This window comes from Petromyzon marinus, chromosome 18 (genome assembly GCF_048934315.1).
Source record: "Petromyzon marinus isolate PM22_M1 ecotype Great Lakes invasive population chromosome 18, UKy_Petmar_22M1.pri1.0, whole genome shotgun sequence".
NCBI lineage: Eukaryota > Metazoa > Chordata > Hyperoartia > Petromyzontiformes > Petromyzontidae > Petromyzon > Petromyzon marinus.
In genome coordinates, this window is record NC_133684.1 from 5,125,248 (window position 1) to 5,141,640 (window position 16,393).

General features: G+C 44.3%; 1 protein-coding gene across 3 annotated transcripts in view; it reads right to left on the minus strand.

The window, feature by feature from the left end:
- Nucleotides 1–693: 693 nt before the first annotated feature.
- Nucleotides 694–16,393, minus strand: part of NUP98 (nucleoporin 98 and 96 precursor) — a 30,808-nt gene continuing 15,108 nt past the window's right edge. For all 3 annotated transcript variants that reach the window (XM_076067822.1, XM_032956599.2, XM_076067821.1), the window contains 15 exons: nucleotides 15,754–15,954; nucleotides 13,353–13,580; nucleotides 12,794–12,956; nucleotides 12,477–12,630; nucleotides 11,844–12,152; nucleotides 11,335–11,633; nucleotides 10,239–10,574; nucleotides 9,360–9,517; nucleotides 8,665–8,808; nucleotides 8,404–8,567; nucleotides 7,061–7,282; nucleotides 5,766–6,001; nucleotides 4,982–5,139; nucleotides 4,430–4,541; nucleotides 694–3,334 (listed from right to left, as the gene is read on the minus strand). In XM_076067822.1, the coding sequence (XP_075923937.1) occupies nucleotides 3,114–3,334; nucleotides 4,430–4,541; nucleotides 4,982–5,139; nucleotides 5,766–6,001; nucleotides 7,061–7,282; nucleotides 8,404–8,567; nucleotides 8,665–8,808; nucleotides 9,360–9,517; nucleotides 10,239–10,574; nucleotides 11,335–11,633; nucleotides 11,844–12,152; nucleotides 12,477–12,630; nucleotides 12,794–12,956; nucleotides 13,353–13,580; nucleotides 15,754–15,954 (3,105 nt within the window). In that variant the 3' untranslated portion in view covers nucleotides 694–3,113. The remainder of the gene's footprint in view (nucleotides 3,335–4,429; nucleotides 4,542–4,981; nucleotides 5,140–5,765; nucleotides 6,002–7,060; nucleotides 7,283–8,403; nucleotides 8,568–8,664; nucleotides 8,809–9,359; nucleotides 9,518–10,238; nucleotides 10,575–11,334; nucleotides 11,634–11,843; nucleotides 12,153–12,476; nucleotides 12,631–12,793; nucleotides 12,957–13,352; nucleotides 13,581–15,753; nucleotides 15,955–16,393) is intronic.

The window sequence follows — 16,393 nt, forward strand, 5'->3', positions numbered from 1 at the left end:
CATTTTAGTCAACTATAGACATGTACCCAGATAACCTACAATGCATAGGCTAGATTGGTTAGTTCATTGTATTTGGACGAATATGCCAGAATGTCCAATCTTATATGTTGGAAGTCAAGCAATTGTTTATCCCAGGTGGTGCATGGGCGACTAGAGGTTTTAGGCCGAAGTGCCCAACATGACACGGAGGGCCTCATTTAGAAATGGGTTGACAAAAGGATGGTAGATCAGAAGGCCTCCCCCAAGCGGTTGCCATCCCTCATGATATCTGCGGTGGTCGTCCTCTCCTTTAGCTGCAAATTCGTCAATCATGGACACCGGCCATCATCAATAGAAGCAATGTCCTGTTCAATCCCAATTGTCAACTGCCTCTATTAAGTGCTCCAATCCATGTTTGTCTTCGTCTCTGGGTGGAACTCCAAACATGCTCTCCATGTTTCTTTGCAAACTTTTAGTCTGTTACATTTGCTATCAGTGCATTGTCCATTACAAGGCTAGTTAATTAGTGGTAACATATTTGTTTTTGTAGGAATTTAAATTTGTTGAAAAGCATCAGTAGAAACTGACCTTTTGACCTTATGTTTGTAACGGGTACCACATAGCAAATACACTGGCACAATAATCTTTACACGATTGGCAAAATATTTAGTTGGGACTCAATGTACTGCATTATTTATGGGCAATGGAGGCAGATTTGCTGAGAAACTTTATTGATTCAAAAGAGCAGTAACATAGCAGCTCCAAACATTCAGCATACCAAACTTCACACGTGCTAGACCAAGCTCTCGCAGTCACGTTAAATATACGCGCACGCTCACGCACATTCAACAGACGAGTGTAAGTCCGGACACCTCAAGTTTCGCATCCCTACAAAAAACGAAACGCGCATCTCTGCATTCCACACGTACAGCGAAACATGACCATACTGAGCAAAGCATCCGGGCCTTCCAACATCAACTGAACTGAAATCTGTAAAAAAAGGAACAGCCAACATCAATCACCTTTTCGGGCCAAGGTGAAGTTACACCATACCAGATCACTCGACTGAATGCTGGAGTACGAAGATTACATGTTTTGAAATTAAAATGTCATCAAACACACAAATATCAAGTATCCAGAGGACAACAATAACCACAAAACGATGTACAGGGCAGTAGAGTTTGATATTATGCAAAATTAATTCAACCTCTTCAGTACAATTTCACTGAAATGTAATACTTTGGTTCGAGGTTCAAAAACAACTGTTTCCTTTTTTTTGTTTCTTTTGTTTTTGTACAAAATTTCAATCACGCCGCACCAATTAAAAATGGTCACATTCACGCCAACGCAAAATGTCGCCTTTAATTTACTCACCCAAACCATTGCCACACATCACAACCTCGCACTCAAACTTGCTGGTGATTTCCACTCTCACGTTATAAAACAGCCACGACAATATAGATTAAAATGTACAATTGAGCACACTGCCTGAAGAAGAGTCAAACGCTTCTGCCCCGTAACGACGTCAACGTAAAAAAAAACCCAAAAGTAAAATATAAACGTTGCCTATATATGCTACCAGTTAAATCTTGAAAACATCGGTATTAAGTTTCCAAAGAGTATATATACGAAAGGCGCACATCATGTTAGACGTGTACCCAGGCATGCCAGGCAGATCTCTAGCACTGCTCTAGAACAGGTCACAGCAGTTGTGGAAAGTTCAGGTTACAACGTCAAGGCCTCTTTTTTTGGACCATGTCTCGGGAGGAAAATTGAGAAGTCACGGAGGCATGGACTTGTTCTACCATCAACGTCACTTGATAATAAAAAAAACAGTTCTGCTTGTGCCACTTAGGATGGCCCATAAATCACAGCACAGGGGAATGAATTCCCTCAGATGGATCCAATGCATGACTGACGTTGCGATGCTGAAGATTAAGACTGTTAAGAAATTGCCGATTTACACAAAATCCACTCGATTGGGCATGATGTTCACATGCAATAATTAAATATTGATGGAGTTGAACAAGCATCGTATAATGCTCAATTACTCGAATTTGGCGACAGCTCGTTCAATGCCTCACTGCTTGCATGTCCAGCACAAGGCACATGCTGTACCGGCAGGTTAATTGCGCAACCAGATCAGACTAAATGGTTCAGCCTTTGCTGGCAACATTTCTACAGCTTTGATCACGACGGGAATGTGCAACCACCATTCCATGTTTGGCAGTGAATAGACCAAATCCAACGGCATCCAATTGTGCCTAAAACAAGAACACATGTAAATAACCGTGGCAATCAAAAGTCATATCGTTGCACGCCAATGACGCACCGGGTGAGGACAGTACGTCATGCCTCCAAGACATGTTTACATCTTTGTTGGTGGGGGAAAGTTGTGGACCAATGTAAATAACCCCAACTGCACAGAAACTTCCAGCAAAAAGACCACTGGCAACTGCATGAACATATCCTACCCAATACACATGAACTTGATAAAGCCTCAACATCGCTTATTGTCTGGTGACCCTGTTCAAAATCGGCTACAGCACCTTTGTTTGTGATGCCCAACAAAAAAAATATTGATGTGTGCTCACTGACAAGGTGCTGCACCTGGCCTTGGATTGCGATGATAGCCAAACTTGCAGATCTAGTGCCCAAAACCAGAACACTAGCAATGTTGAGATGGCATATTTATATTTGACCAAAGGTCTAAAAAGCTTAGCTCTTAATCTACAGACCAACTGCACTTTCAACAATAAAAAGTGGAACACACAAACATGAGCACTCTCGCGTTTGCACGCCAAAATCGTGGTCTTTGTTATCTCACTTTTGCTTTAGGTCTTACAAGGTGCAGAAAATTCAAACTAGTATTGAAAAACATTAGTTTTATTCCCCTACCCAGCAAAAGATCAAATTAGACCTCTAAAGTGAATAATTCATGCAGCTCAAAAAAATTAGATTATCTTTTACACTAGCGTTAAGTAATCAAAATATGACAGCTTAAAGACTGTACAGATTTCTTATTAAAAATGTCAAGCCAACAGTTTACTCCTCGAAGTTAAGTCACTTATAAAGCGGGAAAAACAGCTTCCGGGGTTTCTCAGGGAAATTAATGTCTCATTGGGTCCCCATCTTCATGTGGTGAGGGCCAGGCGGTACGCAGACACGAGTGTCCTCAGCTCCTGCAGCGCGTAGTCGCCGGGTAGCGGCAGTTGCCCTATGTGCTGTGCGTACGGGTGCAGTGAAAGGCCGGCCAGGCGGCCTCCAGGACGCACGTCATCCTTGCCCTCCTCCCCCCCGCCCTGCTGCAAACTCATCACCGCGCGCAGAATGTTTGCCGTTTGCTTTGCCATCTCTGCCAGAACAGAATGGGGAAGTGGGAAACATGGAAATTATTGTTGTCATTCGTAAGATTTGGAGAGGAACCTTCCTCCACCGTTGCAGTCCAGTGCAACCACATTCAGAAAGACAAAAGTAAATCCTAATTGTTCAAAATATTATCTTAAAAGGTTGGCAGAGGCCATAATCAGCCCAGTGCTGGAAAAAAATAATCCCTACATCAACATATTACACCTTGTTGTGTTTTCCAGATGTCAATCCAATTATATTTCTTTTGGTTAGCGAATTGCAGGATATGACTTTTATTTTGCCAATATTTATCTTTCGCCAAATTTTCTGCTTTTGCAAAGTTCAAATAATAATTCTGTAATTAACTTCCACTTGTTGTTTGTGACTGCCAGAAAATCGCAGGATGGTTCTACTTTCTCCAGTCGTGTCTTTATTTATCCAATGCAATTGTTAGTAAATATATTCTGCCATCAACTACATGAGCAAGTTGGATTTAGAAAAACATTTTCAATGGATCATGTACATACTATCAATACTTATTCAAGATAAAAAACATTAACTATTTTTTTTATTTTACCAGCTCTTTTTCATAAGTGATCTGGCCTCAAATGATAGCGCAACGAAGTGGTCTATTCATGTGCACATGTATAGCAGCCAAATACTCTAAATGAAGGTTTCTAAATGTGGAGGGAAAAACCAGAGAACCAGGAGAAAATTGCACGTGACCACATTAACATCAAATACCATTATACCTAGATTTCTGGAGATAAAAATATATGAGTGGACATTGCTGAAACCATCTCATAAATCTAGGCTTGAATTTAAAAATATACAAATTATATTATCAATGCATAAACTGAGCAGCTACACTGAGACTACATGTAGAATGCAACAAAATACAAATGAGTTGGGCAAGGAGATATGATATCACCACAAGTGATATTCAGCCTCACTTCAACAGTTTTCAAGGGTTTCGGTGAAATTGACAGGCATAGGAATGAATTGACGATGCAATGAAAATACCAAATTATGGAGCTGCAATTTAAATTCAACGAAATCTATTAATAAACCAAGAGAAGCCAGCAGTGATTGAAGTGCACACCTGCTTGGCTGAGACGGTCTCGTGCAGAAAAACAAGGGACATCTTCGATGCGTGGACACAGCAAAGCCACTTCTGTATAAAGGGCCTCCAGCTCAGCACCCGGCGTTTCCGACTATCCAGTAAAGAAACAAGGTCAATATTAACTATCAAATAATAACCATTCACCGCACTTCAAGCACCCGCAAAAGATAATGCAATGAAGTGTAACTTGCTGAACTGAAAAATCCAAGAACATTTTAGTTAAATTGCTTTGATAGAAGTTAAATCAAATGTGATATAAACTCAAATACAAACACATAACGGTGCAACTCCTTTACAAATCGCTGTTAATTTTATTAAAAGCCTCTCCCGGCTCTTAAATATCATATGTGAATTTTCAAACAAACTGCTGTATAGGCTCCAAGTCCCTGCAATATAGCATGCTACAACGCCTTTACAATTCTATCGCAGCTTTTTTTTTTATTAAAGCCTCTGCTGGCTCTTAACTTGCATACGTAGCCATGTTTGAGGTGTCTATTTTGCTTAGGCGCCTTGACAGGCGTGTACACTCACCTCGTTGTGCAGCCTGAGCAGAGTCTCCGTGACCCGGATGTAGTCAAGGAAGACGCGCCCTGCGACCTCCCAGTCGGGGATGTGAATGCTAATCTCTGGCGCTGCCATCTCCTCCAAGAAAGTCTTGAGGTACCCATAGTTTTCATTGATGATAGCATCTTCTCAATACAAAGGAAGCACAGGACATTGGAAATTGTTCAGAGCGTTTTATAGCTTACAAATCAATATGTATACAAATGCATTTTAAATATTATACACAACTCACACAGCTTATGTCAAATACAGAAAAAAATAGATTTTAAACAAGTTATTTGGTATGTACAGTATTTTTTTAATTCGTCCACTTTAACCCAATGGACAGGGAAAGGTTACAAACAGTAATGATTAAGATTTTTCAGTGGTCTGTCGAGGCTATTTTTCCAACTAAAATGATCACCAGCAGACCAACATATATGACTATCACTCAATTTGTCCCACTCGACATCTGTGAAAGAGCTTGATAGCTCATTAAATTCCTCCAGTCTAGATAAAAATGACAGATTCTGCATTTCCCACAGAATCATCAGATTACGACTTGATTCTAAAAGTTAATGACAATACCGCAGTCGTTCTCAGCAACCATGCTTTTACATCTGGCGGGAGAGGGGTTTAACAAAATGCGTATTTTGAGACAGAAAACTAGACGGCAGCCGGTTTTATATGATGTATATATGTACGTCCAACTTCCTTCGCACCGTACGTAGCCAACCGTGCTAATCGGAGGTGGGGGGGAAGGAGCCCATACCAGCGGCAAGGTTGCGGATTACGACCCTGTGGCAAGCGTTGTAGAGGCCAGCATGCAGCAGGTGGTGAGCCTCGTCGCGGTGGTCTCCAAGTTGGCGGGCTCGGTGGGCCTGCGCCTCATGGAGCCAGGAAGCCGGCACGCCCAGCCGCCCCGTCACAAACTCAAATGCCTCCTCGGTCATCTCCACCTCACTGCAATGCCTGCCCAGCATCTCCCGCACTGCCTTCGTTCGGGAGCTAAACAGGGAGAAAATATGATCCTTATGGCGCTACCCCGGGGTACCAAATAATACAAAATGGTCGATACCAATCAATCCGAAATCCGTGCTACTCCGCGATGTCAAAACGCAGCGAGGACGATTGTGCTGAAACCCAGAACGCTCGTACACACCAGTGCATCGAGAGCTGGGGTACTATGGTACCCCGGGGTACCGCCATAAGGTTCATGTCAAATCGGGGAACCAAACATGAATTGTAGCTTCAGGTTAAAATGACAAATGCAGCAGAAAGGATTTCTGGATAACTTTCGGCTAGTTTTATTAATCATTATGACTACCAGAATGAATGTATGGTAGAGGCTCTGCAGGACACGAGTGCCTAATTTATTGTGGTTAGGACAAATCTAAAATGTATTATTCAGAGATATTAGGTGTTTAACCTTAACCAACTGTGAAACAGTCATTTTATTGTTCTTAGGCAAATGCATTTAACTTTATCAAGCCATTTGACCAAGCATAGACTGTAAACAAGTTTCTTACAGATAGGTCTGCACTTTCGGAAATGTTTTCAAGATTTAATTTGAAGTTTGATTGTCATCTGAAGGAATGACCTTGATGAACGACTAGTGGGTCCTGAAGCAGTAAAGAATTAGATCCAACGTAATAAGCATGTCCATTTTTGTAATAGACCATGACGATGTTGCACCCAATAGCCTCAATAAGTCTGAACATTATTTAATGCATTCTTTTATTGGAATTCTATTTTTAATTAGTGCTTTTCAAGGTGGGAAGACACAAGTACCTTGGGTAAACCGTAACAACATGCATTATGGAATAGCAATAAAATCTCACGCAGATTCAATAATTATTGAAATGTTAAAATACTGATATGTCATCTGCTGGCCACCTCACAACCGAAGCCGACAACACAAGTTAATCCCAGGTGTCTCATTCAGGCTTAACCCTGTCCCTCCATCCTGTTTATCTTCCAAGATACAAGGATGGGGGGGGGGGGAAACATTTCAGGCCATTTTCACCAGTCATTGAAAAATGCATCGATGTCATGAGATGTCCTCACCTTGCATCGGGGATGTTCATTAGCACAAAGACCGCCCACTCCCAGAGGCCGGCTGACTCAAGCTGGGCAGCGTAAGCGGCGTGCAGTGCTCCAGCGCTACGAGCGGGCAGATGCTGGTAGCCGAGCGCTTGAACGGCAAGCCACAGGTGCCAGGACAGCCGGTAATCCAAGGGGTCAGCGGTGACGGAGCTGGCATCGCACAGTTGGTCCAAATCGTAGTGTCTGCAAGAAGTGATCGACGGGAGAGAGGGAATTTGAACCATGAGCTCAGGAAGGGTGTACAGCAGTAAAAATATGTCATAGCATCTTTGGGAGATGCTCACAACGGACATAATTTTGGGTCTCCCTTGTTTGCACTGTGCACCTTCGGTTCTTCTTGTAAAATATACATTTCGAAATGGGTTCACAACAGTGTAAACATGCTTTTAAACTAAAATTTATCTGGGGCAGTGATCATTTCCTATTTATAGCCCTCTTCAATTGCTTCGGCCATCCACAAGACAACTGTTTATTTTCCACAACAGTCCTAATTTTTTGGACCAGAGGGTTGAAAGGATGTGCAAATGCTATAATGCTAAAGTTTTTGTATGTATGCCAATATAAAATGGGCCATAATGATTTCCTTCCGAGAATTCAAAATTTTAAACAATATTTACTTATAAACTAGATATATTTATTTTTCAAACAGAAAATATCCACAAATGAAAAGCAACCGCAGGGGGTTATGTCCTTGAAAATTGCCGCAAATCGGAAAAATCCACGATCCGCAAACTCTAAGGCATATGGGAAAACTAGTAAGTATTTTAAATATAAATAATTATTAATATTTAATACGGCAAATGTATTAGCACTTCCGATTAGTAGTTGGCTACGTACGGTGCAAAAGAAGTTCAACATATACATGCATACAAACGTATCGAATGAAAAATCAAGTGGCTGAACCTCACTGTCTCAGTGGAGGCTGAGGAACACGTGACCTTGGGCCGCTTGGGAGACAAGTGTGTTCTTCCACGGCAGCATCATTATGAGATTCCTGTATGCATCATTACGATGCATACAGGAATCTCATGGTCAACCGCGAATGGTCGCACGCCACAGGGGACGTGATCAGTGAACTGTACCTCAATACGTCTGGCGCTAAACCACAAAATCAATATCTAAACCCGCGAGGGAAGGGCTTGCTATACACCATATAGGCAAGGCCTAGGCACAGCAGTACAACACTTGCTGCAGAGGTTAACGGTTGGAAACCAGCAGCCGCCTTGATTAATACTACAGGTATACGATAACCATAAAATGTGCCTTCTGCTTTACAGTGGCGGAAAAAAAGTGCGTCCACCCACTTGTCACTGTAGAGTTTGAGCAGGTGGTAGCAGGCATCCCTCACTGGCCGCCTCTGCTTCCTCTCTTCTTCATCCATCTCTTCCTCTTCCACAGGGCACAACTTGTTGTCCTCCATGTATGGAGGGAGCGGCCGGCAGGCGTATCGCTCGCACTCGTCCGAGCCCTGTGAAAAGAAAAATCGAGCAACACCATCACCGACCCCCCACCCACAATCTGTTCCTGACTCCCAAATCAAGGTGCTACAGGGAAACAGCACTTGCCTTGAATGCATTTTCGTAGGCCTTTAGGGCATCAGCCACCGACATCACGGGGCTCAGCATGTACCAGAGGTGGACGGCGAGCGAACGCTTCCAGTCAAGTGACTCGCACACGTTCACCGGCTCCCCCGCGGACATCTCCCACACCTGCGTGCATACAATCGAGCTTAGGAACCGGTTCTCTGGAGAGACGTCATAGCTACGAGCGAATGCCACGTCTCTTTAGGAATAAACTTAAGGTGCACGCGGTTTAAAAGGCAGAAATTCGCCAAACGTTATTCTTCTCACCCTACCACTTTCGGCAATGTCAGAGTAGTTAAAACACTCAAAGTGTTATACATTATTTTACAATTAAATGCAAAATGACTAAGTGTAGTGAAGTGGATCATGGAGGAATATATTAAATGAACTGGGGTAATCTTGATTTGAAGCTTCCGTGACTGCAGGAATCCACTCTTTGGTTCTTTCGGCAAAGTCACGTAGGTGTAAAAGAAAATAAATCACGACGTTTCGGGCACAACACACAAGCGTCCGTCATCAGGTGGGAAAGCACCTGATGACGGGCGCTTGTGTTGCGCCCGAAACATCGTGATATATTTTATACCTACATGACTTTACCGAAAGAACCAAAGAGTATGAACTGGGGTCATTTTGTTTAAGGAAAGTATGACATAGATGACGCATGTAAGATGACTTACCGGCTTGCCAGAGAGTAGGGTGTAGACTGCTATGCGATCGCTATTGATGTAATGGTCGACCTGCAACTTGCCCCACTCAGAGAGGTTCAAGGCCAGCAGCTGACGAGTTGGTTTGCTCCCGACGGCTTGGCTGATGAGTAGTGCGAGTCGATGGTCTCCTGTGACCGCACACAAATGTATACATTTTTTATACTCACGAATACAATAATGCAGACGTTCAAAATTTGCCATTAACTTTAGAACTGCGACAAAACTATACTATATACGAATCTGAAACAATTGCTTCATATGCATTACATGACAGTACTTGCAGCCATTGCCATTTGTTATGGTAATGGGACATTTCCTAAAATGCCTCAAGTGTCAGTTGCAGAACAGGCTGGAGCAGTGTTTCCCAACTCCCTTCTGCCCAGCCCCCATAGTTTGCCTTTTCGTCGATAACAATTTTTAAAAATATTTGTATGCAAATTAATTCACGGTACATAAACTCTGCACATTCGGTTGGAATCCCAGAAAGCTGTACCATGAGCGTGTTGAGCAACGAGGCGATCGAATAGTTTGACCAAAAAAAAAAACCCAACCGCAAGATGTTATATGCTCATTAATTTTCCCTTTGATCCAATTAAACCTGCTGTTATACATTATTCGTAAGTTTGCGATCCATACATTATTTTTACACAAGTCAATCCACGACTGGATGAAAACTTCCCCATGACACGTTGAGATACCAGGGGCTAGGGATCAAACTCCGTCCCCAGGGTTCATAGCGCAGTGTCGACCACTCCAACTGCCATTTACCCAAATTAATTTCCAGAGAAGGGCAATTTTATAAATCTACAGGGAGACACCAATACAGGGAGAGCCACTCCCACCATTTACCTGCATCCTGTGCCAGCCGACAAGCACGCGCGATCTGCCTTCCGCTCAGGCAGCTGAATACGGCATAGGTTGACAATTTGCCGTTACCGCCGAGCGCCACCTCGCCTTCAACTTTCTCCAGGGCGGCACGCTCCAGCCAGCGCGACAGGGCCTCCCGTCGCTCTGCCTGCTGGGCATACGCCCTCCCGCCACCTTCCCCGACACCCTCCATGGCAGCCTCCTCCTCATCCCTGACGTCTACGTCATCGTTATCGTCTCCCACTCTGTCGCGGCCATGCAGTTGGCCCCAGAGGGCCTCGCACAGCGTCCACACCAGATACCACTGCTTCAAAGTTTCTGCGGGAAAACGTTTGGAAAAAGAACGTAGTAGCGATGATTGTTTGTGTCGTATTCATTACCGATGTGTCGATTGACATTTTTCTGTTATATGGCAATGTTAGGCGTAAACTTGGCAAGTGGTGTCATTTGTGTATTAACAGGGATGTAAGATGTGGAAAAGCAATTTATGCACACAATTCACGAGCATAAGTGTTTTTACGAAGTAGATGCATGTTATGCTAATTTTATGTTTATGCTAACTTTTCGAAGAGAGGCAGTAAAATCAATACAGAATATAGGCATCAAATTTTAAATGCTTTCCAAGGTATATGCCATTAGAAGTATTTCATTCGTGATAATAATGGCCCCTCTCATGCCAGGCACGCAAGAAACGGTACATTTATATCCGGCAACTGAACATCGGGGCTTGGACAGCAGTTTGCTTTGGAGGGTCCAGGCAATCATTTTATCATTAGGCTGGTTTGCCATAGGGTAAATATTAAAGAGCAACAGAACTTTACAAAAAAATTCGTTATTTCAACTCCTCTGAGAATTATGCTGCCTCTTTACACAGATGAACAGAGCTACCATATCAACACTTTCAACTTAATTTTGAAAGTGCTAAAACATGAGAACACCAACAGTAAAAATTAGACGCAAGGAGAATTGACTGCTTAACGAATCACGGCTTGTGAAATTGCTGGTAACCGCTACAAGTCGAGTTAGCAATCTTATACTTGTGTTTCAGTTCCTGTGTGAACACATCCAAGTCACTGACCAGCTTCGGAGGTGCTGGCTGCCGCCTCCTGAGCGAGCACATCCTCAACCCAGTGAGCGTAGCGGTGCACCGAGGAAACGCCTGGCCGTGGGCGGAACAGGGGGCAGCAGAGCTCCCTGTCGTCTGGGCCAGCGGCCGCCCCGAGTTCCATCGCGTCGGATTGTGCGTGCTCGTTCACACGCTCGCTCTCCTCTAGGGCAATCTCCAGCTTCTCCTGGATGCGGCAGCGGCCCTCGGAGCCGGCCCATGAGCAGACGCTCACGCACTCCACGTGCACCTTGAACGGCGATGGCGCAATTCTGAGTGGGAAATAATTTGGGATGTGGAAAAATGTATTCAGAAAAGTGAGTGGGGGCGGGGTTATAATTATTTTTAACAAATATCATAGAAAAATATAAAGCGCTGTAAATGTGGCACGTGGTAGATTGTCGATAAAGCTTTTCGATAAATGACGAAAGTGAAACATTTAATATATATTTTTTTACGTGATTCAGGCTGTGTGTGCTTACCGCTTGACCAGTGTTGGTGTGAAGGCCTTCAGCCCCACCTCCTCGTGTCTATCGGTCGATTGCTCCTCACTATTTGTGCATCCGATAAGGTCGCCAACGTGGCAAAGACTCCCGCAGGGGCCCCAGCCAACACGAAATGAGCGGCCTGCATAAAGGGCCGCATCGGCCAGGTAGTGGCGACCATGGGCCACCGAGTTCTGGGCCGGTATGAGGCCACAGACCCGCTGAGGGGCGGCCGCTGCTCGTCCAGGCCCTCCTGCCTTGCCATCAACAGGTAGACCCACGGGAGGGGAGAGTAGAGAGTAGGGCCTGGTGGAGATTTGGTTTAAAAAAAATACAATGGTAGTCTTAATGCGAAATGACGCAACCAGTGTCAAGAAAAAAACAACCAACAAAATGTACACTCAATTATATTGTACTTTGAGCTCATAGGGTTAGGGACTAGATAACCCGATGGCCACTATAGGGCCCTTAGGCTGATGAACAGATCTTAGTTGAGTTAATTTGGATAAGTTTGTCAATCCAATGTTAGAAGGCCTTCTCACGCCCCGTTCAAATGGGTCTACTCTTATTCAATGTTGAGATGAAAACGTCAGGAAGATTATCTCAATGAGCATCCTTCAAGTGAGTCACCTGGATAAGCTCATGTGGTGTGACGGTTCACGAATTGTGGACATCCGAGGCTTGGTGGCGAGGTGGTCTTGTCCAAGATCCTTATGCGGTGAAACTACAGTGGCATCCATCCCAATAGTGGAGCCAAGTCCGAACTTACTTTGCAGCAGTGCTCCTGCAAGAGAGAAGGAAAGAAAATGTGAGAAGAAACAAATCCATTATTAAGAACCAGGGTATCAATTGCAAGACAGAGGGCCAGAATTACTCTCATGTTTATTTTTATTTGTACTGCAAGGAATTTACAATTTTGAACCAATTTCTTGAAAAAACGATATTACCCGAGAGCCGGCTGCGGAGTGCCCTCATGTCAGCAAGCTTGGCAGCGCAGGGAGCATTTTGCATCACTGAGAAGGATGGAAAATGAGAGACGGCACCAAACCGCTGTGGCGATACCTCCACCTCTGCCTCCTCCTCCTCTGCCAGAAACGATGCCTTCATCACCTGGCAGAACCACAGACACACAACATGGATATATCCGACGGGTTCCTTCCATGGTGGTGAAAAAAACCTACATGTACCTGTCGACATTTATTAGTCAGGGACATGAATTGTGACAAATCTGTGTTGTTTAAATGCCAAAATAGCAGCAAAAAAAGAATAGTCAATAGTTGAATATCATTTTGACTAATAAACAATGCATATAATATAATACAATATATAAAAACCCATAAAATATTAAAATACAGCTCCAGTAAAAAACAAATGCCTGTTATATCAACAAGTAATCAACACAAAGAATAAGACATGACAAAGTATATAAAATAGAAATCCGATTTACATCAAACTATGCAATGAAATGAAAAGGATGTGTAACCCAAGTGTTGCTAGGCCAAGTACCTGCAGGCGGTGCGTGCTCATCCCCAGGTAAGAGGCGAGGTGGTGGGAGGCAGCTACGGGCTCCGCTCCGTTCTCCAGCTCCTTGACGTAGCCGCCCACGTGTCCCTGTAGCTCGCACGTGTCGTCGTCGTCTTCCGCGTAGAAGCCACGTGGCACCGGCTCCAGAGAGATGTCGGCCATCTCGCTGTCCTGCTCCCCACCGAGCCCGCCAAGCTCCTTGCCTCCCAGCTGCCAATCAGAATCAGAATATTTATTCATACTGGGATGAATCCGATGAGCCCTAAAGCTCTTTTTCCAGAGATGTCCAAACAATTAAACACGATAGGATTGCAAATTTTGACTTAAAGCTTTCGTGACTGCAGGAATTCATATTCTTTGGGTCTTTCGGTAAAGTCACGTAGATCGGTTAAAATAATAATAAACTACAACGTTTCGATCGCAACACAAGCGACCGTCATCAGGTGGAAAAAAGGGGGGGAAGCCACTAAACGAAAGCTGTTTTAAAGGTTTCAAATGTGCGTAGACCAAGCGTCCTGGTATCAGAACGAAGTGGGAGGGGCACAAGTGCCATGGGGCCAGCACAAGCAGAGATGGTTATGTTAATGTGAAATCGGAGAATCAAGAGGGGGAGCTGGGAAGATGCACGAGCCATGGAGAAATTAACAACTTGTAGTACGCCCAATGCAGGGGGCGACACCGCAGGAACTGAACATCGGAAGGTGGCAAGATGGAAACAGCACAGCCAGTTATGACTTTAACTGGTTGATGGAGTCCTTCCAATGATTGCCGAGTTTGTACCCATCCTCGCTGTTGAAATTGTGTCTGTATATATGTATGGCTTCATGGACGAATCTTTGTTGATAGCCAATGGGCTTGCAAAGTACCTTCATCTTAGGGAAATCTATTTCGTGTGAGCCAACCGAATTAAAACAATTGTAGTGACATATAATGGGTCCCTACGGCACCTAGCGCCAGTTACTGATAGAGAGGGGAACTGGGAGTGGAGTAGCCCTCTGCCTGCAGGGTACGCTATGTCATGGAAAGGGTCCCCAGGGGAGCATGGTTTTCGTGGCTTGCAGAGAGGGGGCATCTGAGGACGTAGCTGCCTGGTTGGCTAGCAAGGGCACGTGACAGGACAGGGTAAGGATGTGGGCCAAAGGTGACAAAAAGGGACACGTGGTGTAGGGCCCAGAACCTTCGAGTGAGTTCCAGAAGGGGGTGTTGGCCAAGGGTGGAGCCAGGCCACGCTGGGGGGGCATAAAAAAAAGAGGTCCCGGGCCACATCGGGGCTGTCTGCTGGAATGGAACCTGCCATGCTCCGTCTTCGGCATCGTGGGTCAGGTAGTGCGCCAACTGACCTGACCCGTTTATATAGTTACCCCATGGTGGTTACTAGTTATGTAGTTACCCCGTTGTGGTCGTAGACTAAACGTGTTGCCTCCTGAATTAGTGTGTCTCACAAGTGAACCCACTACAACAATGATCAGCCACGCTGAAGTGTTGGTCCTCCCGTATTTTAAATCTGCCTTATGCTCATGAACACGGTCCGAGACATGTCGATAAGTTTCCCCAAAGTAACTACTGCCACAGACACAGCTTAGTTTATAGACGCTAGGGTATTGCATGTCAGGGATCTTATCCTTCACGGATGGGATCAGATCAAACTTTATGCACATTGTTAAATCGAACCTGGATCTTGTTTTTGCTCATGATTTTGGAAATCTTTTTGGCAACCCCTGCTATGTATGGCAAGGTGATGGTTTTGATTGGGTCCTCAAGATGGATCCTTCCCAACGGTTGGGGCGATAGCTTTACGGATTGTGTAGTCCGAATATACAATCGTCTTGAGAGTTTGGTGCACGTGTTTCAGTTCACTAGCTAGGTGATGATGGTCGGAGATACATCGAGCTCTATGGTGTAGAGTTTTGATGAAGAAATTCTTCTGGGATGGATGGTGGTGGGAGTCAGGTTTTAGGTAGGCATCAGTATGGGTTGCTTTCCCGAGCCATCTGGTCTCTTTTCAATTAGAACATCCAAGAATGAATGGTAGCTTGCCATCCTTTTCCACCTCCATGGTGAATTTGATGGCGGGGTGTATGGAATTGATGTGGTTGAGGAATTGGTAAGCACAGGAAAGGTCAGCAAATCACAAAATAAACACCAAAACAAAAATTATTTTACCAGGCAAAGCCCACCGAGCTATTAGCTTCCTTTTCAGAAGCGACCTGGCCACAAATGTTAGCTCAACAAAGTGATTTTCATAATTTGACTTAAAAAGTGAAAAATAAAAAGGACCGAATAATACAGTTCCAAAACATTAGTTGATTAAAATGTTTGTTCCTCAACCTGACTTAATTAACGAATCGTCCAGCCCCCCCTCGTGGCAAGCATAGGTTTTTACCTCCGTGGGGCCAAGCTTTCCCTGCGAGACGAGCTTCTGGGACTGCTGCATTGCCGGAGGAGCGAGCCCCGTCTTCAACTTCTTCCCCTCCACCACATGGCCAGGGGGCAGAGCCGGCAGGACTTTGCCCGTTAAAGGGTCCACCACTTCGTCCTCGTCTTCTTCGTCGTCTTGGATGCCATACTTGGAGAAATGCTTTACCTGGGCATTTGGGGAAACGCACAAAATACCAATTGATGGGAGAGTACTTGATAAGATACAATTTTGGGAACCCATGCCAGTTTCAATGAAACACACGACAATCTAATTTCAAGGTGTCACTTGTACGATTTCCCCAGAAATGGCCACAAACTTCATGCAGATTATATCAACAAAACTCTACTTTCTGGGCATAACATTTTAAGGCTCATGTACTGTTTTCCCAAGGCACTCCTCAATTGTACTCAGCATATGAACATTGCGATGTATGTTAAATAGGGGTATGAAGAGCATATTGGTCAACAAGGCTCTACTGTAGAAGCCTGGTAAATTACATAAGAAATAGGCATCTGCTATATATCGGCTGTAAACTTGATGGTAAATTGCCTGCGACAATGCCAAAAATAATTATGCCAAAGCATTTGCCAATGAACATTTAAAA